This window comes from Cyprinodon variegatus, unplaced genomic scaffold (assembly GCF_000732505.1).
Source record: "Cyprinodon variegatus isolate N-32 unplaced genomic scaffold, C_variegatus-1.0 Scaffold154, whole genome shotgun sequence".
Taxonomy (NCBI): Eukaryota; Metazoa; Chordata; class Actinopteri; order Cyprinodontiformes; family Cyprinodontidae; genus Cyprinodon; species Cyprinodon variegatus.
This window is the reverse complement of record NW_015150607.1, coordinates 792,410-819,996: the sequence shown is the minus strand read 5'-3', so window position 1 is coordinate 819,996 and position 27,587 is coordinate 792,410. Positions and strand designations below refer to the sequence as shown.

The following is a 27,587-nucleotide window of genomic DNA, read 5'->3' as shown; positions in this document are numbered from 1 at the left end:
TTAAAAGTTCTCTTTTCTGTTGCTGTTGTTCAGTAAAAGTACATTTTAAGATCATTTGATGTGAGAATATTATACTTTAAAGTTTCACTATATGGCCCTTTTACCGATTTAATGCGTAATTAAAAAGAAAAAAAAAATCAGAAGTCAAGAGGACTGCAGCAACCAGCGGACCTCCGAGGGTAACGGCAGCCAGGGCTAACCTCAGCACCTCATCAGCAGCCCTCTCTCTGCATAGCCGTGTGTGAAGTACCGCTGCTTTTGATGGCAATTTTTTTGTTTTATTCTGGAAAATGTTCATTGATTTGTTAATTATCATTCCGCCACTAAAATGAAAAAAGTAGGAATTTATTATTATCTAGAGACTATTAATAACAGGAGGTGAAATGCAGCTCTGGTCGAGCCGGGCATGTGGTGACTTCACGAGTACGCTTCTGTTCCAATTGACCCAGCTTTATACTGCGTGCCCCCATTCTCCCCAAGTCCATACTTTCCTGTGTTCTTCCCAAGAACATACTTGGCAAGGACACAAGTCTGTACTCACATTTTTGTGAATTGAGAAACGGCCTAGAACTCCCAAAACCGTCATTTTGAAGGTTTTAAGATTTTAAAGGGATAGAACTTTATTTACATTAATCATATGTTGTTCACTGAGTTTTCTTGTTTCTATATTTCCTTCATTCTCATGTAGTTTTTTTTCGATAAAATGAAAACGTCAAAAATAATGCCGTTGCCTGGAAACCAAAATTCTACCTAGAACTCTTTGGCTAATACAGAAAAATGGCTTTCAAAAAACATCAAACACCAAAATAGGCTTTAGAAATGCTTCAAATTATTGATGATAGTGTTTTGGGCGGACATGGAGAGACTGATGAGGATGACCAGGTAGGAAGCGGCTCAGATTCTGACAGCGAGTCCAAGGATGTTCGTCTGCCCCAGCAAAATGCAGACATATAAGTGACCCATCAGACAATAGTGAAACTTTTGTTCAATGTTTGGATAGCACTGCCCACACCTTAGCCAGTACACTCTGCAGGAGAGAAACAAAGGTTAGTGGTCATGATAATCTGACAGAGGATAATTATCCATGTGAGTCACTAACCTGGTTTACAAGTTCAGTCCATTGCCAGAGAACAATGTAGGATCCAGCCGGTGGGCTGCCAACAAGATGTGGTGGGTGCTGCCCAGAGTGTCCTAGATGCTGCAGTCCTGGAGAACATGCAGGAGTCCCAAGCGAGGTCGGGCAAACAGATCAGAACAGGAACAGGCAGGCTCAGTTGTTGAGAAGCAGAACAGGTCAGGATCAGGTAATCAGAAACACCAAAGAACTCTAAAAACAGTCTCACCAGAGGCTAGAGAGATCAAGATAATATGGCCCTGCAAATAGCCTGTGTTAGTTTAGCAATTTAAATGGGAACACGTGAAATTATTATAGACCTGAATTTCTAAAATTTTACCAATAATTTCTAAGTCAATGTTTTTCTCCTCTTACTCCTTGAGCTACAAAGCTGGATAACCCTGAAATAAAGATAAAAATGTAAAGGGGGATTTACACAGCAAGATATTTGAGCTAAATTCGGCTCTGATGTTCTCTTTTGGAGAGGTTCTGATATCGAGGAAATAATCCTACTTGTGTGTTAGGATTAATTTGCTCTATTTTGTGGAACATAATGACTCCTCTGATCTCAAATCAGGGAAATCCAACAAGATGGATTGTCTTGGCCCAACATCCTACTGTGTATGGTGTTCCCCCAGAGGTAAACATAGCATGTAACTTTCCATAAAAACATCTAGACCATTCTCTCTTCATCAGAGCAGTACCAGTGAGCATTCCTCTCCTTTGATCTGCCCCAGAGTCCACCACGGACCAATATTTCAACTAAGTTATAACTCCAATTTTGATCAATGTGTGGGATTTTTCTAAGGTTTTGATAATTACCCAATGATCAGCAGCCTCAAGGAAAGTGTTGGGCGGATGTGCATTTTTCTAACAGCAAAGTAAAGGTAAAGGTTGTAGCATCTTATATAGAAATAACATTATTAAGATAATGTTACTAAAACCATTTTCTCTGCATTTCTATGTGCTGATCATTTGATTCAGTGGCTCTGGGTTTAGCTGTTGAGGAACATTAGGCGGAAGGAGAGATCTGCAATATTCCTCCAAGGGTTTTTATATCTTCCCCCGGGGAACATTAATTGCACCCTATGCCTGTTATTTAGCTCATGCAGACCTGCATAGAGCATATCCCCCTACAGTCATTATGAACAATTCATACTTTAAGTCACTGTTTGTTTCAGGAGGGTTTAGATTAAATCCTGTTGGTCATTGATTGTGTGTAATTAGCCTTTTATGCAGTTTATCTTTTAATCCTCTAATAAATCTAATGCTGTATTGATTTTAAGTCCTCTTAGTTTTCTAAATGGAGCCATTGAAAAAAAAAAGAAATATCAATTACCCTATGTTAGTGAAGATCACTGTTTCTGTTGTTATACTGCTCTATTAAAAAAGTTTGCCTAAATCTTTGATGAAAACCCATTGTGACCATAAATCCTCCATAATAGGGATGTAAAAGGAACTGTTAGTTACACATCAAAGGTGAGACAATTTTGCCCACTCATATTATGCTTATTTATCTGTACTTCATATCTTTTAAATAGCTTTATTTTATGTTGGTGACTGAAAGAAATACTGTAAAGTCTCGGTTTAGGTGCACACATTGTCTCGCTCTGAATATTATGAATATAAAAAAGAAGAAATAATGAAAGAAATGAACTGCTCTTTTATATTAATTTGTGAGCAGGTTTTATAACTCCCCACCCCCCCGAAAAAAAAAAAAGTAAAAGAAAACAAAAACAAAAAAACATATAGTCCTAATAATTTGAATAAAAATGACACAGCAAATGTGGAGAGCAAAGCTGGAAGGTGCAAAGCCAGGCAGCGATCAAGTTCCCAGCCTGTCATGTGTTCCAGCTCCGGCTGCTCAACCGCTGAGGAATGCCAAGCTCTAGCTTTACTAAGCCTCCCGTTTGCATGTCTGGATGTCTTACTGTTGTTCTGTCCTGTGTTTCCATAGATCCATGGCGTGCTAAGGGTAGTGATGGAGCCCTTGCTGGGGGACGTGCCTCTCGTTGGAGGACTGTCTTTGTTTTTCCTTAAGAAGCCAGTAAGTGCAAATCCCTGTGATGCTCTAATGCTGGACATTATTATAACTCAACTGTCTGAATAAATGGATTCTTTTAGAAGGTTTTGAATTACATTATTTGCTTGAAAAATTGTATCGGATATCTTCAAAATGTGTTCTGTAGTCATTCTTGTACAAATTATTCAGTATGATATTTATTGCATTTGTGACGCATGATCAAAAGTGTTAAAGACTGCCACCACCGTCCTGCTTAGAATAAAATTAGAATAGGATTCAACTTTATTGTCATTACACTGCCTCAAGTACAGAGCAACAAAATTTAGTTTGCATCTATCTGGAAGTGCTATACAGGAAATTTATTTACACGTGCACAGAGACTATGTATGTATGGACTATAAATGGTATATATTTATATACATATATATATATATATATATATACAGATAGTAATTGTAAGAGGCTATAAAAAGAATATATATGAAACCTATAAACAGATTATACAGGAAAGTTAGGATATGGATGATATATATAGTAGTGGGGTTATAATACGGGATAAATAATGACAGATAATAGCAGATACTAGCTAATAGATAATAGCTTCATACCATTTTGACTTAAACACCCTTTCTATACCAATTCAAAGGTACTTTATGTGATACACCAACACAGAGTGGGAGAACTTTAAAAAGTAAAATCTGTATTCAGCTCCCTTTGCTGTTAATACCTTACATAGACTAATATGATCAGTTGTCTGAAGCATTCCTGAAACTGTTTCACCTTTTGCTCTGTGATTGGCTCAGAGAATATCAGTGAACAAATAGCATGGAAACCAAGGTACACACCAGGAGGTGAAGCATGTGGAGGGGGTCAAAAGCGAGTTGTGTAAACAATTGCTGAGTATCAAAGTAAAGTACTGTTTTACACCTATTGAAAGATGAAGGTGCCAAAAAGAGTAAAGGTGCATGGGGTATATACAGTATAAAATCTCTTATTTTTTTATACATTATTATACATGATTATTGCGCAGGCTATTAACATGAGTATTCATACAGTATAGATGGGAATTTATATATATATATAGTTATTGCACTGGGTGTCAAATATAGAGAAACAAGTTATTGTACAGGGTATCAAATAGTAGAATTGCACATTATACATTGAACAAGTTATTAATGTTGTATTGTCCCGTTTTGGAGTTTGATGGCAGCAGGGATGAATGACCTGCTGCCATCAAACTGCACACTGCAAAGGAACTCGGCGTCGGTGTTATGAGTCCAGTCCAGTTTATTATTGACTTTAACACCTAGGTATTTTAAGCTCTCCACAGTTTCTATATCCTGCCAGGGCAGGGTTAAAGAGGAAACAATAGACAAATATATTACCAAGATATATGTTGAATTCTCCTGAAGTCAATCGCCATCTCCTTGGTCTTACTGATATTAAGACACAGGTGGTTCTTCTCACACCGGTCCACAAAATTCATGATGACCTATCAATACTCCATTTGGTTATCCAATACTCGTTCCCCTCAGAAACACAGCCTACAATGGCCGATTCATTGGAGAACTTCTGGAGATGGCAGCTATCGATGTTGTAGGTGAGGTAGTTGATGGTCCAGGCAGCAAGATGTTTGTCCACTCCAGCGTCCTCCAGCTTCCCCCTTATCAGCTCTGGCTGATGGTGTTGAAAGTGCCGGAAAAGTCAAAGAACATGACTCACTGTGCTCCCGGTGGTCTCCAGGTGAATGAGCGCCCGTTGCAGCAGGTAGATGATGGCATCCTACGGTCAGTAAGCAAACTGCAGCGAGTCCATGGTGGGGCCACCATGGTGCGCAGGTGAGGTAGGATGAGGCGCTCCATGGTCTTCATCAGGTGGGAGGTCAGGGTGACCGGTCTAAAGTGGGCCGGTTCCTTGGTGTGCTGTGTGGGTCGCTGGTACGACACAGGAGGTCTTCCAGAGAGTGGGGACCACCCCCAGGCTGAGGCTCAGGTCTTAGATGTAGCTAAGGCTGGGGGTTTGAGACATGTTAAGAGTTGAGGACAGGAAGGGGGCTGGTGTGAGGGGAGTTAAACCGGGTGAAAAACCTGTTTAACTTGTCTGCTAAATTGGTGTCACTGTCTGCAGCCCTGCTGGTGGTCCTCTGTAAACACTGAGTATGATTACATTCTCAAACTAATGAAAGATAGTATGATCTCATGCTCACCGCGAGTTGCTCCACCTCTGGGGAGCATATTTGTTCCTTCACGTAAACATGAGTGGTGTTGCACAATCTCTCATTCAAGAAAAGAAGTGGCTTGTAGCAAAAACTGTAGAGGAACCAGAAAATCATTACAAATGGGCACTCTATTTAGTTGACACCTTACCATACTCTTGGCCTACATGCAGTAGACTGTTTATTGAAATCACCCTTAACATTATTTATGTGGTAAAACTTGATGAGGCAGGATTATATTGTAGACATTGTGTTCTTCAACAGTACCTATAAAGCAACTCCACTTATACTCCAAAGACGTATAAGACATTACCTGTCATGCGTTTTGGTGTGAAGGATAAAAGGGGCAAAAGAGCCAACCTGGGGATGAATACTTTATGCAGATATACAAGATATGAGGAAGAATGGATCCAGTAGGATAACAACAAGAAATTAACAAATAGATGCAACTTTAATAGACGTGATCTATCAAGACATAACATTTATCACGAAGTAAACATGAACATGTTTATAGTCGCTGTCCATACGGTCTGATTGAGCTTGTGCTAATTTGACAAGAAGAATCGACTAAAATGTATTCATACCACAAAGGGACTGCAGTTATATTTCCAGTGAGAACTTGATTTTAACTATTGAAGGCTAAATGCAAAAAGCCTTGACATTTTTCAGATTTTGCATCTGTAAATTCTTTTTAAGCCACACAATTTTCTGTCTACTTCACAAATACATTACAATAAAACACCAGTTTGTGTCGGTGCATCATTGAAAATCTCAGACATTAAAGAATTAATTGCTTCTTTATGTGGATGGATTACGTGTTATTGTTTTAATTTGCTGCTTGATTTCAGTTATTTTCCTCCCTTTGTTTCAAATACTAACAGCCAGTCTCTGATATAGTCATCTGGCACCATATGCTGCCACCTTGTTGGTATTTTCCAGTGCATGCGCTCCATTGAGCTCACAGTTCAACACCTCTGGTGAGCTTCCACTGCAATGCTTAAAATTGTTTGACCGATTTATAGCAAATGCTTTGACTCCGTGGAGCTTTAGGAGGACTTTAAATAGCTGCAGCTCAAGCTAGACCTACTTTAACAGATTTCTATAACTGACGTACAGGGTTTAAGTGGAGCTATTGCTCCTCAATAGGAGGCTGATAGATGAAGCTGCTTCAGGCAATAAATTAAAATGTAGTCCCATAGGTAAACAAATGGTAGCATAACACCCTTAGTTTAAAACTATAAAGAGGAAACGAAATGCTAAATCGGTATACTGGGAATAAAAGGTTAAATCTTAAGCATTTGAGAACTCCTAGACCTACAAATTAATATTATTTTCTTTTCAGCAAGCCTGGTTATACAGTCATTAATTAGACATTTCCAGACCCTGTGAGGTCTTGGCCCAGTCTGAACTGTGTGTGTGATCACAATACTTGTGACTCACTGTGGTGTAAATAGAAGATGCACCACATTCTGCAGTTAGATTTAATTGCTGCTGCTCTAATAAACAAGCATTTTGTTTATATAACCTCTGAAACAGAGTGCCATGCTTAAGGGAATATTTTGTTTATTAAACATGATTATTAAATTATTAGTTAATTAGGGTGCTTGTTTAGATTGAATGTTCTCATTGTTTGTTGAACATCTTCTGAGCGTTTTGAGTAATTTCTGCGTTCGTGAAGAAAACACTTTAAGGTTATAGATCATGATTTCCTGACTTTCTCAAATTGTGAGATCAGGAAATCAATGCCAAAGTTACTTTAAAGATTAAACTTTGGTCATGAGATGCTTTAAGCTGCACAAACAACTCAAAGCCACAAAATATAAGATAAGGGTTTAACCTCGGGTCTATTTGATCGGTGGTAAAGCTGCTCTGAGGTGTTTAATGCTCAAATAGCATTACTTTTAGAGCCACTAGTAGGATGGAAGGTTTTCCAGAAGTATCTAATAAAAAACTATGTTTTTTTTTCTTTTGCAGAAGACATTTGAAACTTTAAAGCTAAACCACACAGGAGGTCTATATCATTATCTTAGTTTTAATAAAATCAGCTTAGATTGAATTAGATTATGGAAAAAGATTATTCGAAAACATTTAAACTGAAATATTTTACCACTGAAAACACAAGTGCATAAAGTGTATACACATAGGGCCTAAAAGATTATAAATAAGGGGCATTAAATTGCCCATGCAATTTCTTTTTAGTATTTGCAACAAATTGGCCTGTTGTGGGTGGTCTAGAAATTGGTTCCTCCTGTTAAAATGAGCACATTGTATTTTCCACACGCAGTTTTTTAGAGGAAGATGAGGTTCAAAGCAATGTTGATGAAAGAAATAATGATCAAGATGTATTAAAAGCAATATCTAGATTAAATAGTATTAATAGCACTTTAAAAAGGTAGCCTATCTCCACATGGTATTAACAAAAGTAAAGAATAAATTTATGAAAATAACTGAAGTATGAAAAAAAAAATGAAACATAAGAATAAGAAAAAATATAACCGTGTTTCGTACTTTGTAGAATCAACCTGCGTCTGCAGTCTCTTTTACATTGTATTTTTTTTATATGCCAAAATATCGAGTTTTAGTCATTTCCCCATCCTGTTGCAGTAAAGTGTGCCCACCTGGAGCCAGATTTTTTAAATTACTAATATTATAATTTATATAATGTTGTATTGCATATAAATATATGTTTTTAATATTGAATATATGTTATTTTTTGATGGTCCAAATATGTTCACATGCTTTCATATCCCTCTCCATTGTCTGCCTTTGTACCAATGCCTAATTCGTAGGATNTCCATACTCCATTCTGGAAGGTGGCGGTAATGCACCTATAAGTTGTTTGCCAACCGCCATTAAAAAAAAAGAAGAAGAAGAAGAAGGAGTGCTGGGCTTAAAAGAGCAGCAGAGCCTTCACTCAGGGCCGGTTTGCTGTGTTGTAGATGTTGCTTCATTGCTGTCTAGTCTCTTGCTTCCCTCGAGTATTTTACCTGATGTTTATTGGTTTTCGTTTGGTTCTCAGCATTTTTGGTTTTTGGATTTTTCGCTCTGTTCTTCTTGGATTTTTTTTTTAAATCATCCAAACTCATCTGTGCCTACTCCTCTCTGCATTTGGGTCCTCAAAACCTCCACACAACCTGACACATTACCTTTTACTGTAACTCTTTGTTTGCATTTAACATAAAGCCTTAGATAAATCATATATTTCTTAAAACTATCATAGAAGAAATATTTTTTTTCCCTGGCCGGTAAAAGTAATGCTTAGCCGGTAAATAATTGTGTCTTCCGGTCCACTTGGACTTGAGTCAAAAAGGTAATTTCAGACCCTGCATGCAAACCCTCTGAAGATCAGGCCTCTTTTGTGTGGAGGAAAATACTTTTTTACCTAAAGGTGTATGTGGAGAGCTTCATGGAATATACTGTATACCCACTGCTTTACAGCATACAAGCCTTTTCCCATGAAGTGTAATGCAAAGCATCCAATGTAGTGGCGTAAAAGATGTGGATAATGGAATCTGGAGCAGTAGAGTCATGCTCTCTGGGGGGTCTCTGTATGGCAAATCAAATGAGAAGTCTGAGTTTGGCACTTCCCTGGCAAACTGTTCTTTCCTGACTGCATTGTGACAAGAGTAAAGTTTGCTGAGGGGACATTTTTCATGTGCTGGGCTCAACTTTGTTCAAATTATGCAGAACAGCAAAAATAATAATAAATTAGAATTACCTAAATGATATTTTAGTGAAATAAAACATTGATTTATCATTTTTATTAGAAAAATCATTTTAAAAGAAAACAGTCGCGGACAAATTAAATTTCCTTGCTCATGAACAATGAAGTCTGGCTTAACATATTCTGTCATGATTTCCATTTTTTTTTTTTTTAATCAATTGTAATTATTACTACTTTTGTTAATTTCAATTTAGTTTACTGTCAGCAGATTTTTTTTTTCTGTATTTGATGAAAGTGTTGGTATATAAATTTTGGCGTCAATGGGGTAAGACCCTGTGGATGAAAAGTTTGCCTTGACAATATCTAAACTCTAAATCAGTGATTCCCAACAGGTGGTACTTGTACCCCTAGTGGTCCGTGAATGCATTTCAAGGGTTACATAAAAATATTTTATTAAGTAGAAAAATAAAATAGACTTGGATCTGTTATTATTATTTTTTTTTTTGTGAGCCATTAGAAAAATAAAACAAGCTTTATTAACCAAAAACTAGGTTTTTACACTAATCAAAACCAAGCAGAAGAACAGACTGGATGTAGAGAAGAGCCTGGGATCAGCTGTTTTTCACTCTGAGCTATCGGAGTTCATCAAAGCAGCTCCGGTGTCTTGAGGAAAACAGGTAAAACTGCTTAAGTTAGTCAGACTATAAATTTTGTTCTATATTTGACTCCCAATTCATGTGACTATAAAGCACTTACTCAGAGGAGCTCCAGTCTTATAAATACAGGTTTATGATATATTTATTTTGTATTTATTTAGATTATTTACTCACTTCCAGGCAACATGTTTATGTTGTTTTTTTTAATTTGCAATTGAAAGCATAAAATGCCTAATAATTAATAAAAGATTAAGTAAAATATTATTTATTTTATTATCAGTTATTGTACGGTATGGTAAGACAAAATGACCAAAGGGGTACATAAGTCAAAAAAAGGTTGGGAAGTACTGATCTAAATGACTAAGAAAGGGGTCATTGTCAGTGATATCCCAAGTTCAAAGTATATAGGTTTGTGTTTTTGAATTACCAAGTTGCCAAGTTTAAAAAAAATTACAAGGGTGTAGTTAATAGTAGTAGTAGTGTAGTGAAACACCGAATCAGTAGTGAACAAAATTGGGTAGGTACCTTCAGCAAGCAGGAGAACCTCTAGTGGATTTTAAATGTTACTGCCGTTCTGTGTATAAGGCAGTTAAATATGCCAAGACCCACCTTATATTGCTTCAAATTGGTTTATATTGTGTGGGGCCTTCTGTGGTTGGTTACATTTAGGCACAGAGGACTGGTGGAATGATCTCTGATTAGTTATCTCCTTCAATCAATCAGAGTTACTCAAACTACGGCAAGCAGTATTGAATAAGAAATGTCATGTGTTGGGACGTGCGTGAAAATGGGTTAAATTAAGTGACTGTCACACTACACTCAATACATGAAGCGTGGCAGCCCTGGAATTACAAAAAACTAATACGTCAGATTTTAGATGCACATATAATGTGTGTAACCTAAAAGAAATATCTATTGTATAAGGGGCACATTCACATTTTTAGGCAATACAGCTTTCCTAGTTTAGTGTTTGGTATTTTTATTAAATGTTATCAAAACAGTGAAGAGTAGCCTTGGCACTGTTCTGTCTTCCAAATATTGGTTTTCTGCACTGGGAGCTCAGAAATATTGAGTGTTGTCCCCAGAGACATATCCCTTAAAATACACCTACACCCAATGGTTCTCAGATTGAGTGCTCACAGTGTGTTATTGATTGCATTCTCTGATTGCAAAACACATCTTTATGCAGAGATGAGTGATTTTAAAATTTCTTAGTTAAAAAAAAGAGAATTAAAGAATGAAAACAAATAAAATATCTTTAAGGCAGAGAGAAACTAAAGTATTTTTGAGTCTGTCAAGTTATCATGGGCAGGTTTTAACAGGCTTTCATCGAGAATCTCCTGTGTTAATTTATCCATTGGTATAATTGCCAAACATTGAAAGATAAAAACAGTCTGAATCATGTTAATTAAAATCTGTTCACATTTTTCTTTTTTAATTCTTTTTTTTTTTTATGTTATTACATGTTTTTTTTTTTGTTTGTTTGTTTGTCTCGTGTACTGCTCAAATGAAACACCCCGGTGGGATTAAAAAAGTGGTCTAAGTCTAAGAAGAAGTCATTAAGAAGAAGTCATTTAAGCTTTAACCTTAAAAAAGGCAGTATTCCCATATTTTTTATGCATTACATCAATCCAACCACATTCAAAAGGTTGAGTGTGGAATATTTTTTCAACGCCACGGTTTCCCCTGAGAGTCCACCTCCCGATCATTTACAGTCCTGCAGTCCTCCCCCACCACCCTGCAGCGTTTAGTTTTGTCTGCTGTAGTCTGCTGCAGTATAAGCAGGTAGAGACTGAATATAAGGGGAGAAAGGCTCATTAAGAAAACGCGGCTCTTAGAGCTCAGAGGCAAAAACAGATCAAAGACCACAGAGAGGCTGATCCAGCTTGCGTCTCTGTGCTGGGCTCCTTCTATTCAAGCCCTTCTTTGATACTTTTTAATCACAAATCTTCCCTCATCTTATCCTGATTGAAACTTGTACATTTCTTGTGGTGGTGAATAACACCGACAGTAACTTTCCATTTCGCAAAAGTACAAAGTCCCTCACCTCATTATTCTGGAAACTAATGAGAGCCCTGACAGCCGCTGTGGTTTTTATGAATATTTAAGTGAGCAGGTATGCATCATTTATTTTAAACACATACTGTCCTCTATATTCTGTTAAATGAATGACAAGTTTTATTAGACATTTTTCCTTAATTCTTTCTTTTTCTTTTAGGGACCATCTCGAGCATAGGATGTTCTTACTATTTTAACTTCTTCTGATATTAACGATAGTCAGTTGATGGTACAACATGGATAGTATGAAATCAAGTAACAAATACTGCATTTGCAGTTGAATCTATAGAAAAAAATAAACCATACATTTAATCAGGTTCTCCTATTGAATTCCTGCACTACAAAAAAAGCTACCTTTAAAATTTACTCAAAAAGCTAAGGTAAAGATTCTATCCGTGTTTATCTTAATCAGATTTTAAATAAGGTTTTTTATTTGAATACCTAATTATAGGACTTAAACAAAAAATCAGATTAATAGGATTATTGATTATTGAAATAATCTTCAAATAATTTAGTAATCCATTAATCGTTAACTGGAGTATAGAGACTAAAATATGACTTTAAATGACAGAGCAACCCACTTAGAGCAGTAAAAAATAAATATTAACATTTTGCATTTAGGATAAAAAGTTGTTTGTCTGTCAATATGATTTACCTAGTTTAATTTAGTAAAAGGTCTTCTTTAAGGAACATTTGGCTATCAGATTATTAATCAGTTAATCAAAAAAAATAAACTGCAAAATAATCTTTAGTTGCAGCCCTACCTAATAAAAAAAGCACTAAAACCCCAAGCGATTAAATCCAGGACATTCTTCCTTCGAGGTAGTCATGTTAAAAACTCTGCCACCATCTAACTAACACTACAACTCTTCAACAGTTTTTTACACACTGCTTACCCAACAGGCTGCATAAGTAATATGAATTAAAATCATAAAACGAGTGGAAGGATGCAATGTTGAGCTTGCTGGATTTTTCAAACAGAAAAAAAAAATAAGAAAACATAATTATGATGCTCTATATTCAGCTACATTTAAAGAATGAAAAAGTTTGAACATTGCACTGTTTTGCTGCTGCAAGGTCCTTATGTTCTGAATGGTGCAGCAGAGGGTTGACTTGCTGACACATGCACACATAATATGTACAGGCCCAAAGTCTCTGGGTAGATTTTATATAGAGTATGGTCTATTGGGATTTAGACCCTGTCATCTTATGGAGATGCAAACATTAGTCTAGAGAGGGTATCTGTCGAGCTGCAGGTATGTTGGTGTGACTGTCAGAGTAGAAAAGGCAGATTGTTTTAATGTGTTGGAAAGGCTACACTGGCTCAAATATGCACTGGCTTTAACAGGGTGTGTAGAGTTCTGTATCTTAAAGCAGAACACTTCAAAGATTAGATCAGATGGGCCTCAGCAGGAGGAGATGATAATATCACTTAAGAACAGGAAACCGTAGCAAAATTCAGATTTAGAAATCAGAAAATGAAAAAAAAAAGAAGAGTACTTCGCTATGTAGCTCTAATGAGATATTTGTTAGACTTAGACAAACCTTTTTGGCATTTTGTATACACTCTGTGTGTACGGAAAGAAATTTCTGACATGACATTTCCATTTCATTTCATTTCGTTCTGAACCCAAGTCTCCAGCACTGATTAACCCATGGTTTGTATTATAATTTGTCAATTAAAAGTTCCTTAAAGCTACAGTGTGTAATTTTCAGCGACATCTAACGTTCAGACTGCAGACCGCAGCAACATGAACATCTCCCCCCCACCGCTCCCCCCCCCCCCCAACAGCACGGCGAGCGTTACGGGACAAAATGTCTTCCACGACGTCCGCATCACCTACCTTCTCAAGTGATGAGGTTTGTTTACATAGATAATTTTAATACTGCCATCTATTGTTCAGTACCGTCTCAGTTCATCTCTCTCAACTTGCCGCAATTACTTTCGAGCGTAATGGGCGATCTCGCAATCGCTAGTTTGTTGGCTCTGCGCTGCCGTAGCGCAAAGATGTCTGCCTCCATGGCTGCGAGACCCGCTCCTATGTAATTATAAATAACGAATTCTAAGGCAACGCAAATATTAAGGTTAAGAGGCTGAGCTCGTAGATGATGATAAATAACATAGTTATGTATAATATATTACATTTCTGACTGTATATCCCTGTAATTATTACACACTGTAGAAGATTTTTTTTACAGAATTCACATGTGGTGGAACTAAAACTTTTCCACTTGAGGAGTTCTAGATAAAGCAAAATGATGGACAAAAATGTTGTTGTTTTTTATCGTAATTGAAAAATATTTATATATTGTAAAAAATGTTTTACAATTTTGGTATATGCTCTAAGTGGGTTGCCCTGTCAACTTAAGGCGTTTGTTTTTAGAGTGTCTATACTCCAGTTACGCTTAAACGATAAGTTAATTAGTTGACGATTATTTCAATAATTGATTAATCCGATTGTTTCAGTCTTTGTTTTAATATGCTTATGGACTCTGTAGAATGTGCTTCTCTGCTTTGCCAGCCTGAGGATTTGGGTTCTGCAGCTGCAAAAGATAGATAAAAAGAAGCCAGTTCTCACAGCACCTTGCTGAGAAGCTAGTTCTCACAGTTTGTCATAATGTTCCTGCACTTCTCTTGTCCTTGGGTATAAAAGACAGAGGTTATATTGCGCCAGAGCTTACACTCAGATGTGGATGCTCTGTGTTACAGTTTTTGCTCTCATCTTGTACAGGATGCTTTATTAAAACTAAGTTATTTCACCTTAACAGAGCTCAGATAATCTTCCTTTTCAACCACAATCTGGCTTCTTGGATGTGACAGAGAATCTGCAGTATTCTATAACCACCTGAACTCAGTCAGAGCTCCTCTAAGAAAAAAAAAAACACTGAAGCAGATCATGTCATTTTGGGCCAGAATCTCTGAGGAAAGATGGTGAAACTATCTGCATCACAGAGTCAAAACAATGTTCAGCCAAGGTGAAACCTTTAGAGAGGAATGTGTTTCCTGCAATGACGTGTCTGGAGAATATTGATGAAGAGGTATCTTCATTTACTGTGGATGTAAGCTGTCAAGGCACAGCCTTCACATCCCTTGCTGCCAACGCAGCAGAAGGGTTTTCCTGAGAAATCAGAGAGACCCTCCTGTCAGTAGTGTCTCTCCTCTAGCTCGCCTGCAGACTCTATATGCAGCTTTGGGTTTTAGCTCAGGTGTGCTCCAGACCATCAGGATATAATTATGGATTGCAGCTACTTGTGCTGCTGTTAAGGTTACAAAGTAAAAGAGGAGATTGTGTAAAAGTTCAGAGCAGGAGTTTAACACCACTGACAATAAGCTGTCCTGTGATAATATTGTTTGTGTGAATAGAAAGTTTCCACATGATGTCATGTCCAGTGCGCTGCAACGAGCCTGGTCGCAGCTTTCTGCTTATGCGTTTCACGTGAAAGGTTAAAAAAATGCATTTAGAATCAAGTGGCAACCATTAATATGTATTTTTAGTTTCTGATGTTTTTTTTTTTAAAGGGACTGTAAAGAAATATGAAGGACCCCTTACTTTTTGTCATAACCTACTGCCGCCATCAGCTAGGAGTCACATTTATGTTGTTACACTCTTGTTTTATTGTATAAATATGTAAAAAAAATAAAATAAAATAAAAAAAATAAAAAATAAAAAATAAAAAACTATAACCTTCCTCATTTTATTCATTTCATCTTGATAACATTTAATTGTTTTCGCAAACCTTACACTAAATTAAACTGTTTTTAAAGCTGAAACAGAACAGTGGAGTACTTTTTCCATTTTGAGGAGGTGGTAGGACTCATTAGCATCCTGCTGTGGCTTTTTCGCTACAATATATGGTCGGTTGAGTTTCTATATTCATTTTGAATAAGTTCCTACTAAAAATTGTCTGACAGTAAAGAATCTTTTATATTTGGTGATCTACACAAAAAAGGTCAAAATTGTGGATTGCCTGAAAACAGTACATTTAGATTCCCCAATTTTCACAAACAAGCTCTGGAATATTTAGTTTACATATCCAGGTCTGACTGCAACATTACTTCACTGAGTAATGGTTTTAGTAGCCTAAAGACACTAAAGTTTCCATACATTTAGAATTTTCTAAAGGTGATGATGGCTGCCCTGTTGTTTACCTGGAATGCTGCAAAAAAATCCTTGTTTCTTCATGTTTTTGGCCCAACACAATTTTGTGATGGAAATTTCCCCTAACCTAACAACAAACATAATATTATGCAATTGTTTTCTTTACTAGAATTAATGTACTTCTAAATAAAACTTAGTTTTAGGTCTGAAACAATTAATTGGATTAAACGTGATTACGGTACTCTATTATTGAAATATTCGTCAACTAATTTTAAAAACTGATTAATTGTTAACTGCAGTAAAGAGACTAAAACATGCCTTTAGCTGACAGAGCAACCCACTTACAGTAGTAAATATACCACGATTTTAAAACATCAACAATTATTCGTCTGACAATGTGATCTATCCAGATCTCATCAAGTGGAAAAGTTTTAGTTTCACCTGGTTTAATTTTGTAAAAAGTCTTATTTAAGGAACCTCTTGCTATCCGATTATTAATCCATTAATCGAAAAATAATCGACTGATTAATCGATTTACAAAATAATCGTTAGTTGCAGCCCTTCTTAGTTTTCATTTGTCAGATCTAAAATAAAACTTGAAGTTAAAAAGTAAAATCATTCTTTCAAGAGAAACGCTTTGTGTTTTTCATGACAAAGTACAGCATTATGCTGGGGATATCACTTCCATTTCACCTTTCTCTCCTGGACTGATGGGAACAAATATTGCTTTTAAAAATTTTGCCAAAAAATGAAGATTTTTATCAACATTACCATGTATTAAAAATCATACAATTTAATTTAAATGGTAAAAATATATTTTTTTGGTTAAAAAATGTAAACACATGGAAAGCAATTAGCCAGTAGAAAATGAAGAAAGAGGCTATTTTTTTACTGTGTGCACAATTGCATCAAGCTGCAGTGTTCACCAGACAGTTAATGTTTTTTTAAGATTGATGCTACAGTGCGGGTGTCTCCTCAAGCAATTTTGCACAAAACTGCATTATGTACATAACTGTGGTTCACTGGATCATTAAGACTTCAGTGAATTACACTTTCTGCCATTACCAATAAATCATGTAGAACTGGTAATAGTGGCAAACCTTCTCTGTTGTGACCAACTAACAAAAATCACTCTAAGAGAGCATCAAAAAATTCAAAAAGGAACCCAGAACAACTTCTAAAATACTACAGGACACACCTGCACCTGATACATGTTAATGATTCAAAGATATGGAAGAAAATTGAAGCAATGAAAGACCTTGCCTGTTAAAAAATGTTCTGTCTTAAAGGTGTAGTGGAGGATGTTTTTTTTTCCGGTATGATCATCAAAATGGTCCTCCTAATTGTCAGTCATTCTGGTGATATGTTTACATAAGACCGTCCTAAGCGCTCGTCCCCATTTTAACCTACCGGTGGAGAGTTTGACATACTGTAGTGGAAAAATTGAAAATCTTCTTTTGGAAAGTAAGCTTGTATGAGTGATGCAAGCAGCAACCTTTAAACAAACACGTGTTTAATAGTGGTTCCCTCTCAGGAGAGGGTGCAGGGTTGTGCATGTGCATTTTTTTTTTAAGTGGAGAGAGAGGGCAGGTTTTTTCAAAAATGTGCGAAAATACCCCATTACACCTTTAACTTAATAGCCCTTTATTCCTTTATGTTGCAAAGGTACTGCTTAATGCAAAAAATATATATATATATTCCAAATCTGATTGACAGAATAGATGTGTGAGAAGTTAAAATATTAGTTTTTTGCATGTTGTTTCTAAAAATTCCTAGGATTTCAATAAAGATATTGTTTAAATGGAGAGTTTTATGTTATTAGATTTTATTAACATAAAAAAGTATCCAAAGGAAAGTAAATACTCTAAATCCCATAGTGAGCAATCATTAAAAAGAGGTTGAATAGTTAGTTAAATTAAGGGTTTTTTTTTGTTTTGCTACTAATTATTAAAGAGAATACTCAACAAGGTTTTTTATTTGAAGAATTTATTTTTTAAACCTTTGAGAAAAATGAGTCAAAAACCTCTAAAATGAAAGAGCAACCCTTTACAGGTGTTACATTTCGATGAGGCTAAACAAGTAAATGCTGAATTATAATGAGGTAAGAAGGAACCAAACAGAAGCAACTCTCCCGAGGAAACTTTTAATATAAAAGTTTGCTGCAGCTTGAGATAAGCTCTCTGTGAGTGCTATAATCAATCAGCCAGTGTGTCGGCCAGAAAGCATGAAGCAGGGAGGTAAAAGGAAGTTGGTGGCAGGAAACAATAATGTTGAGTGTATGGACCCATTTGGAGTCATTCACACTCTTTGTTACTGCAGTCTTACCCATGGGTATAAAAGTATGATCTCATTTTTTTTTTCATTATTTTGTTCTTCTAATTTCATTTCAGCTCCTTGACATAAACTGGACTGGCCTCACCAATATTCTGGACATTCCTGGCCTCAAGTAAGTAAAGTTAAACTTGTTTTTCTTGTTCTGCAGCAGAAAATGCTGTTATTTTTGGACATAATGGAAGTTTTCAATGTATAGCTTTAGGGATGTTGGGTATATTCCTTTTTTCTTTCTTTTCTGTAAATGTGGTTGTTTTCTGTCATTATGGAAATGCATAAGAATTTGATCACATTTAAAAAACAATCTAGGTAACCATTTACATTGATGCTGAGATTCAAAGTAAATGTTCCAATTGACATGTGACACGCTAGAGAATAGTCTTTAACTGGACCTGGTGAAAAGCAAATAGGAGCTAATTAAGAGACACTTTCATCCAGGCGCAATTATTGGCTTCATTGTTAAGTGGTTTCCTTAATTATTTAAACTGTTTTGAAAGTGACACATTCATGAATACTTCATGTAATTTCTGAGATTACAGCAGCTTGTCACGTACCCAGGTCGTGAGGAAAGACTTGTTGACACAAGCAGAGCCCAGCGGATGCTTTCTTCCATCCCTTTGTTTCTTTGCTCTGTGGGGATGAAACTAATCGGCTGAACCTGCGTGCTGTGGGGTTTGTTGCCTGATGTAGTGGTGGGAGGCACTTGAAGTAATAGAGGAAGAAGCTGCAGTAGTAGAGGTACTCGGATATTAAAAGCAATGGGCTTTGTTATATGTAAAAACTGCTTCCCATAAAGCTTTATTATGTAGTAAAATGTTTATATCATACTGAATATGGAGCAGATTGTAATTACAAGGCGATGTTTTGCTCAGTAAAGGCGTTTAGAAAATGAGCAATGTTTATAACTGCAGTTTTAATGCTAAAATATTGTTTAATCTATTTAATGTCTTACCTTTTTTTGCAAAATGACAAAAGAGAGGGGAACCAATGAACTATAAAAGAAAGCGACATAAGCGATACCTTTACTTTTAGGTTGTATTTTCTCTTTAAGCATTTTTAGGGCAGTCATAAATTTGGTGTGAAAATGATGGAAAACCACTGCTTCTTAATGTTGTCTTTCTCTTTGGATATACGTGTATTGTTTTTTCTGTTGGAAACACATTTTAGTCCTGGAAAAATTCCCTTTATTGTGCTTGTTTTGCCATTAGTGCCATCCTTCAGCACAGAAGCTTGGAGGTTTTAGTAACAGGCATCTCCCTTATGGTGGCTGAAAGATACAGCAGCCTAATTGAGTGGAAACTTTTTTTTTTCAATAAAAGAAAATACAAGGGGACAGACATGAAGCACTGTTTATGCTCTCCAATGTAGTTAAATTAAAACAATAACAAATAATGGGCCAAAATTCCTCCACGGAGATGTAAAAAAAAACCTATAATTTTTTTGCAAACACTTAATGGACTTTTCTGCTGCCAAAGGAGGAACAACCAGTTATTACGGTAGGTTAAAAAGTCGATTGCATTTAAAAGTAGCCAGAGTTTGGTTTGCATTGTTGTTTCCCAACCTATAATGATGGATATAATTGATTTAGAACTGCCTGGTTTAGATTATCCGGTTATCTTTGTTTGATTTTTTAATTTATGTGGTCTTGTACATGTAAGTTTCAAAACATCAAAAACAAAACAGATCCAACTTGCAAAGGCCACCTTTTCCCTGCACTGTGCAATAAAAGCTCTGGTATTGGAGGAGGAATTAAAATATTCTTCCGAGAGCTCTGAATATTTATAACAGCCTCATCTAGGTGCCAATGAATTCTGCTGACGTGGGAACATTTTACCGTAAAAAGGAAAAAATTCTCCTTTTAATTGTACATGAGGGCACACTTGGGGACTATTAATGCCAATAGTATTTATCTTCTGTAAAAGATATATGTTTGCACTCTAACATATAGATTTTATGGCAATCTAGTAGTTGCTACAGCAGAAAAGATGGAGTGACCAACTAAACTATTAGTACAAATCATACAGTAACACTGCAAAGACAAATCCATGCAACTCAATAGCCAGAGAAAACCATTACCGCTATATTGTACATAGCCAGTAAAGCATGCATGTACTACAGATGCAGTTAGTAGAGGTATACGAACATAAATAACTTACACACACATAAACACACAGACATGTGGGAGTTCTGGTGTTTACAACAAAAGAGCTGAAAAACTGCAGCTACAAGCACTGATGCAGCAGGAATCCCTGTCGCTGGCTGTTTTAGAGAAGCTCCAGCTCTCTCAGCAGGCCATTATGTAACTGTTTCTCTAAATGATAAATGGAGAATAATTAAATGTCTACTTCCTCTTGGCACCAGAAGACAACGGCAAAGCATCTCTGTCTCTTCAAGTCATTTTGTTTCTTTATTTTAAAAGAAACTGGATCATGTTTTAGATAACACTTTGCTGTTAAGGTGTGAGATTTTTTCTTTCTTTTAAATTTAGTGTTTAACCCTCCATAAAAACATCTCCACAGCTATGCATGAGCCCTCTGCTGTGTGTCTTGGTCTGTTTGTTCTTTTTTTCTTTGTTTATTGATGTTCTCCTAATGCCTTCAGCTCTAACATTAATTAGGTGACTACCTAAGGCAACTGTTTGCAAAAGACTGTATCTCAGGGTAATAAAAGGAAATCTTACTAAACAAATGGATGCCACATCTTTAAAAATCTTTTATTTTATTTTAAAATCAGGATGTCAGAATTTATGTTTCTTAATAAAATTTACATTTTATAGTAGCAATGTAACAAAACATGAAGAAGTACAATGTCTGGGAATATTTCTGTGAGTAACCGTAAGTTAAGGCAATGCAAGTTTATATGTATTGTACAGTTCACTACATGCGCAATTCAAAGTGCTTTACAAGAAGTAGATAATAAAATAGAGGAAAAGTAAAAGCAGGATGAAAGTAAGAACATTCGTTAAAAAGTTGAACCACAAAAAGCAGAATAAAAGCAGATAAAAAACATGATAAAATCAGATAGAGAAGGAAATAACGCAGTTGGACCACAACTATAAGCTAATAATACCTCAGTCAACAGTTTAACTTCAACAGTCAAAGGCAGCTCTGAACTAATGTTGCTTTTTTTAACTTCGACTTAAAAAAAACTCTATTCTGGGAATTTTTTCCAGGTCAGTGGAGCATAGGAACTAATTGCTGCTTCTCCATGTCTGTGTGGACAGAGAAGGCTGACATACACTGATGAAAAATCTGTTTCGTATTAGGGTGCTGATCCATTCGGTGATTTATAGACTAAGAAGAATTTAAAGTCTATTCTCTGAGCTACAGGAAGCCAGTGGAAGGACTTCATAATCAGACAGACAGCAGAGTTTTGGATCAGCTGCAACTCACTGATGGACTTTTGAGACAAACCTATGAAGAATGAATGAGTTTATCTAGATCCTGCTTGGACATTAGTCCTTTAATCCTGGAGATGTTCTTCAGGTGATAAAAGGCTGACTGCCTTTATGTGCTCTGAAGGTTCAGGTCTGAGTCCATTTAAACCAGTCCAGCGCTGTACAAGAAAGGCTGACCCAGTTTCTCAGACCCTCTAATAAAATCGAGTGGTCAACAGTATCGAACGCTGCACTGAGGTCCAATATTACCAGCACTGTGGTTCTTCAGGGGTCTGAATTTATACAGATGTCATTGAACACCTTAATCAGGGCTGTCTCTGTGGTTGGCACGGAAACCTGACTGGAAGACATTAAAGTATATTGTCATTGTTAAGAAGATGTTGAACTGTTGATACAGGTTTTTCAATTAGTTACGCCGGATTTTTTTGAGTTCTCATTCAGAGATGTAGTGCATAATGTCATTTTGTTCTAAAATGTAATTTATGATGTATTTTAAGCTTACTGTTGACATTAATTTTAAGTTAATAACCCTAAACTGACTTTACATTATGAATAGCTTCAGAAAGTAACTAAGCCGGTCTCAGAATCAACCAAGTTACTGATATGCTGTTTTTTTCCTTTGCGACATGGATTAAAATTTAGTGATATCCTCTATTTTGCAGAGAGTGTGCTTCATAGTGATCAGTGGTTAAAGACATTAATCAACTAGTAATGCTGAACCATTAAAAAGGTTTCTACAGCATTAGGACTACTGGACTGCTGTAACCTAATCTACCAGAAGTAGATTTTTAAAGCAGTGTGTGTAGTGCAATATATTGTTTTGCTGCTGTCTGGTGCCGTAGCCTTAACCAGTCCAATGAGGGTTAAAGGGTCTTTACATTGCTCATTAAAAGCTCTAATTATTTTAAATTCACCCAACATTAGACACAGAATTAGATTTTAATTCTTCTTGTTCTATTATCCCCTTATTTTCCAACTGACTTATTGGAAATTTCCTTTGTTCTTTAACCAATACGCTTGGATTTTTCTTTATTCTTATCAGTCCATCACTTTTTTTTCATTTCCTTAAACAAAAGTAAACATTTTCCAGGAGATGTTATGCTTCCTGACCTGTCCAGGGTGTGACCCGCCTCTCGCCCGTAGACAGCTGGAGATGGGCACCAGCACCCCTGGTGACCCCAACAGGGATGAAGCATAACAGAAAATGGATGGATAGATGTTATTCTTGCTGGTAACTGGCATTGGAGGTTTTGGAAAGTTGCTGGTCGCTGCAGAAAATGTTATGAAATGTTATGTTATGTCCCTCATCAACAGTATTTTGTTTTAAATATGTATTCTTTGATTTAACATGCAAATAAATAAAGGTTCAGCCAAAGGGATTATAAACTTATTTAAGTCCTCATTCAGTACAGTATTTTAATTTAAAAGAAAGTCAAGCAGTTTTGAAATGAATTATGTATTGTTTTATGTTAATTTTAATGATTAAAGCCTTCAGCTAATGAAAACCTAAATCTAGTTTTCTTAGAAGATTGAGAATATTGTATAAAATATATATAACCATATATAAATAATTACTTAAAAGTAAGACCATTAGCTCTTCAGTACATGGACCTAATGCTGCATGGCATAGAGGCAGATAGCCCATGATGTGAGTCAGGATTGCCGTAAGGGCATAATGCAATCATTTGACATTTTTTAAATGTGTGTGCTTGTAGATCACCCCACTTGCCTACAAAGTTTCCTGAAAAATTACCCCATTGTGTTGGAATGTTGTTTGTTATTTTAGCATTTTATACAGTTTTTGCCTAATTTATAAGTAGATTAAGCCCTTCGTTTATGTCTCCAAAAGCAACGGTGGGGCTCAATGAGGAAGTTTAGGGCTAACACCAGCAGGGTTGTGAAAATAGTTAGGTCCAAGATCCAGTGTTAATTAGTTTTTCTGTCGCTTTCAGATTCAATTCAAACCTCATTAACAGTGCAAGCATTTTAATGCTGTGTCCCTTTCTGTGTATTTTAGGAGTGGGAATTGTATTTCTTTTCCCTTAATGTTCTGATACGAAGCTTTGAGGAAAATTCACTAGAAATTAGAGTTGCCAGATTAGGTTATTTAATCAATATTGATGTTTCTTCACCACCCTGAGCCATTATTACACCAGCAGGAATTGTAGGGTGGTCATGTTAGGTCAGGCTCTATTAAAAGCTGCATCAATAGTCACCATCTGGCTTTCTGATAAATTCCACTATACTACTGACAGTGCCAGTCTGTTTATGTCTGCTCATTGTTCCTTTGCTACAATTCTATTTAGGCTCAGAAAATATTAACAAACTAATAACAGAATCAATGCTTACTGTATATAACCTTATTTTATTTTATCATAATCAAATGTTTCTTTTGTGCGGTTTGTAAATGCATATAACATGACTATGCTTCTTTAGGAAAATAAATTGGACAGTTTTAGCCCATGTCCTTGAGTTGTTGAATGTGTTGGCTCTTGAAGCATGGACAGTAAACATCTTGTAAAGGTCCCCCAATTTCAAAACTTTTTTCTTCCACTCAGCAGTTTTTAATGCAGTTTCTAACCGTTCAGAGTTGCCCTTTGGTGGCTAATCCTTCTTAACGTGTCATTAACTATTCTCTCTATTTATATGTTTATTTTAGATTTGGGGTTTCATTCAATGTTAGCCTATAATTATTAAAAATGGACAGACATAATGACATAAAATCTCTAATTTTATAATGAATAAGCATAATAAGCAATAATCACTTTTTTAAATTTAAAGTGGTTTGATAAATTCCCTGTCATACTTTGAGTTGCACCAGTATTTTGGTACATTTTTATTAAACTTTGGTTAAAATTTCTTGCTATCAATTTTTTCAATTTTACACACCTGTTAATTTGGTTATTTGCTAATTTTATTTAATTATTTGATCTGACTTCCTTTTAAGGTGTTTATATAAATCCTGGATGTTTATTTGAATTTTGAACCCGTACATCAGTCCTGGCTGATCAGGGTCATCAGATTTTCATGATTTAAACAGACAGAACAATAACCTTGGGTGTTATTCAGCAAGACACCAATGATTCATCTTTTTACAGATTTACGTCACAAATTACATGCAGTCTGTTTTCATGCTGTGGCACTCTATCATATCACTGTATAAGTGCGAATCAAAGGGAATGGACTCATTAGGTTCTTTCTGACTAGATGTTATGTCCTGCTTGCAGCCTGGTCATATTTCTGGAAGCCCATATTGTATTTTCTCTGTTTGACTGATTGATGAATCACTTAAGAGGCCCTCTCAGAATTACAACTGATTGGTATCTGAAGAAATAATTCTTTAATCAAAATAGACACATCGTGTTATATTGACACTTCCTCCATAATCACAGCAATCTATCATAGGGGAAAGGCCTGACAGCTTAATGAAAGTTCATTCTAATTACATTTCTCTAGCAGTTATTGTAATTTTCCAGTATGCCCCTTAAAGCCAGCTTGATAAAAGAATGACAGTGGGTAATTTTATTTTTTCACTTCCTTCCTTGTCATCCCACATCTCTGAAATATTATGTAATCTAGAAGATGCATCAGCTCAAAATTCCTGGCCCTATTCCTTTATAGCATAAAAGAATGAAACTGAATATACCCTTAGTGTACTCTTAATGCAATAATTGGTTTCCGTTTGTTTCCCTTATCCTACATTCTTACATCTCCACCCATCTTATTGTCCTTGCAGCGGCTTCTCCAACAATCTGATTCAAGACATAATCTACAGTTATGTGGTTTTGCCCAATCGAATAACAATCCCTCTGGTTGGAGACGAGGACCTGGCTAAGCTTCGCTTTCCAATGCCCAAGGTACTGAAGCAAGTCTCTGTATTTACCTCCGCCAAGAAGCTTATGATTTTAAGAGATGTTGTGTGTCTGTCTGTCTGTCTGTCTGTCTGTATACAGGATAACTTGAAAGGTTATGGCTTGATTTTAATGACATGTTTTGGTTATGATCTAGATCATAATCTGGATACAGAGATTTTTTAAAGATTCTCTAACATTGTGGGATAGAAATATTTGGTGGAACAAGCAGTTCACCACTAACCCAGAGGGTGGCAGCAGTGAATAATGACAGCCTCGGCATCAGACTCAAAAGTCCGGAGGCATTTTACTGAAGACAGAAACATAAGAAAAGGGAATGTTGTTGGTTTGTTAGCAGGATAATTTGAAAACTTACAAATGTATTTTACAGATTGTTTTTATCAGAGGTGTTCCTCATACTAAGGATCGATTAATTAAAAATGTTTTGATGATCCTGATAATCTGTGAGTTTTTGCATAGGTGCAAGTCACAATTGGGGGCAAATTTTGCTGTTTGGTAGAAGTCTGTGCTCTCCAAGTCCTTTTATAATTATATCTGTCATTTCACTGGACTAAGTCGCCTTTATTCACACTTTTGATTGAAATCTATGTTCTTTGAGCCTTAATGACTAACTAAATGAAACACCTTATATAAATAATGAAGAAAATGCCAACATTTTCCAACTAAAGGTTTTACAAGGTGCAGCCAGTTTAGAAATGATGATTAGTTCTCTGCAGTGGTATTTGTTTTGCAGAATCAGTGTTGGATTTGATAGTTTAGGCTGCATATAATACTTGTTTGCATTGTATGAAATACTACAGAGGTGTCGATGTGGCATCAGAGAATAATAAAATTAATAAATTATTACAATTTTAACATTTAAGAGATGATGTATAAAATAGTACAAAACATGAATTTATTATTTTTTTGTTATGATTTCTTTTTTCCAATATACATCCTTGTCAGTTATGATCTGAAACGATGTGTACAGCAGCAGTGTGACTGTGTGTTGCCTGCACCCAAATTAAGGAGATAAGACATTATAAAGTGTTAAAAGTAAACCACTTTTCAGTTGCATAAATGGTCTGCTAATTATTTCAAGATGATTTGAATTTGTCTTTTTACCAAACTGGATTTTTAACTGCTGGTGGTGCTTAGTTATAAACAGTTCTTTCTATTTAAATAGAAAAAATAGTTCCCTGTCAGCTAATTATACAACCATCATCAAAGCTGACTTTATATCACTTTTAACTTGCTTCAATTAGGATCTAATTTCATTGTCTCTCGTTCTCCCAGCATCCATGAACACTGTCTGGAGTTGAGTTTGACAAGAGACAAACACCTCAAGTTTCATAATATTACTTTTTCAAAATACCTTTAGAGTTTGCACCTTATTAACATGCTTGTGTTGGATTACTAATTTCTCATATTTGTTCCCAATTTTGAGCAACTTGCAGTTGAGATAACCTGTTTACTCTTTGAACTTTTTCAAGAATGTGTCTCTCTCCACATTGAAACATTGAAACGAATGTTTTTAAGTAACTCTCCAGACTTGAATGACCAGTTACACCATTTATCTTTCTGCTCTGCATATCACCACAGGGAGTTCTCAGGATTCACTTCCTCGAGGCTCAGGATCTGGAAGGGAAGGATCAATTTCTGGGAGGACTGATCAAAGGAAAGTCGGACCCTTATGGCATCCTGCATGTCAGCAATCAAATGTTCCATAGCAAGACGATAAAGGAGAGCCTCCATCCCAAGTGGAATGAGGTTTATGAGGTGATGATATTGACATATCAAAACAGAGGCCTTTTTTAATCTAATAATTAAAGGGAAGAGAAATGTGATTGTTTTTTTTCACATCATTAGTTTCCTCTATTTACCAAGCACTCTAAATAAGCCTCTTCGTGTTTTTTTTCCTTAAGGCTCTTGTGTATGAGCCCTCTGGTCAACATCTGGAAATCGAGCTGTTTGATGAAGATCCAGACAAAGATGACTTCTTAGGAAGGTTAGCTTCCCTTTTCCTCTCCTGCTGTGTCTTTATAACACCTTTTCAAAGCAGAACATGATTTATTGCACTTCCTCTGTTCAGCTTGGGGATAGAATATAAAGTACCGTATTTTCACGACTATAAGGCGCACTTAAACGTCTTTTTTTTCCCCTAAAAATGTGCGGTGC

The 27,587-nt window shown here is 36.0% G+C and overlaps 1 protein-coding gene across 1 annotated transcript in view; it reads left to right on the top strand.

Annotated features, from left to right (window-relative positions):
* Positions 1-27,587, top strand: part of esyt2 (extended synaptotagmin-like protein 2) — a 67,578-nt gene that overhangs the window by 19,953 nt on the left and 20,038 nt on the right. The window contains 5 exon segments of the mRNA XM_015377453.1: positions 3,072-3,161; positions 18,221-18,276; positions 25,295-25,415; positions 27,012-27,188; positions 27,335-27,445. Of these exon segments, the coding sequence (XP_015232939.1) occupies positions 3,072-3,161; positions 18,221-18,276; positions 25,295-25,415; positions 27,012-27,188; positions 27,335-27,445 (555 nt within the window).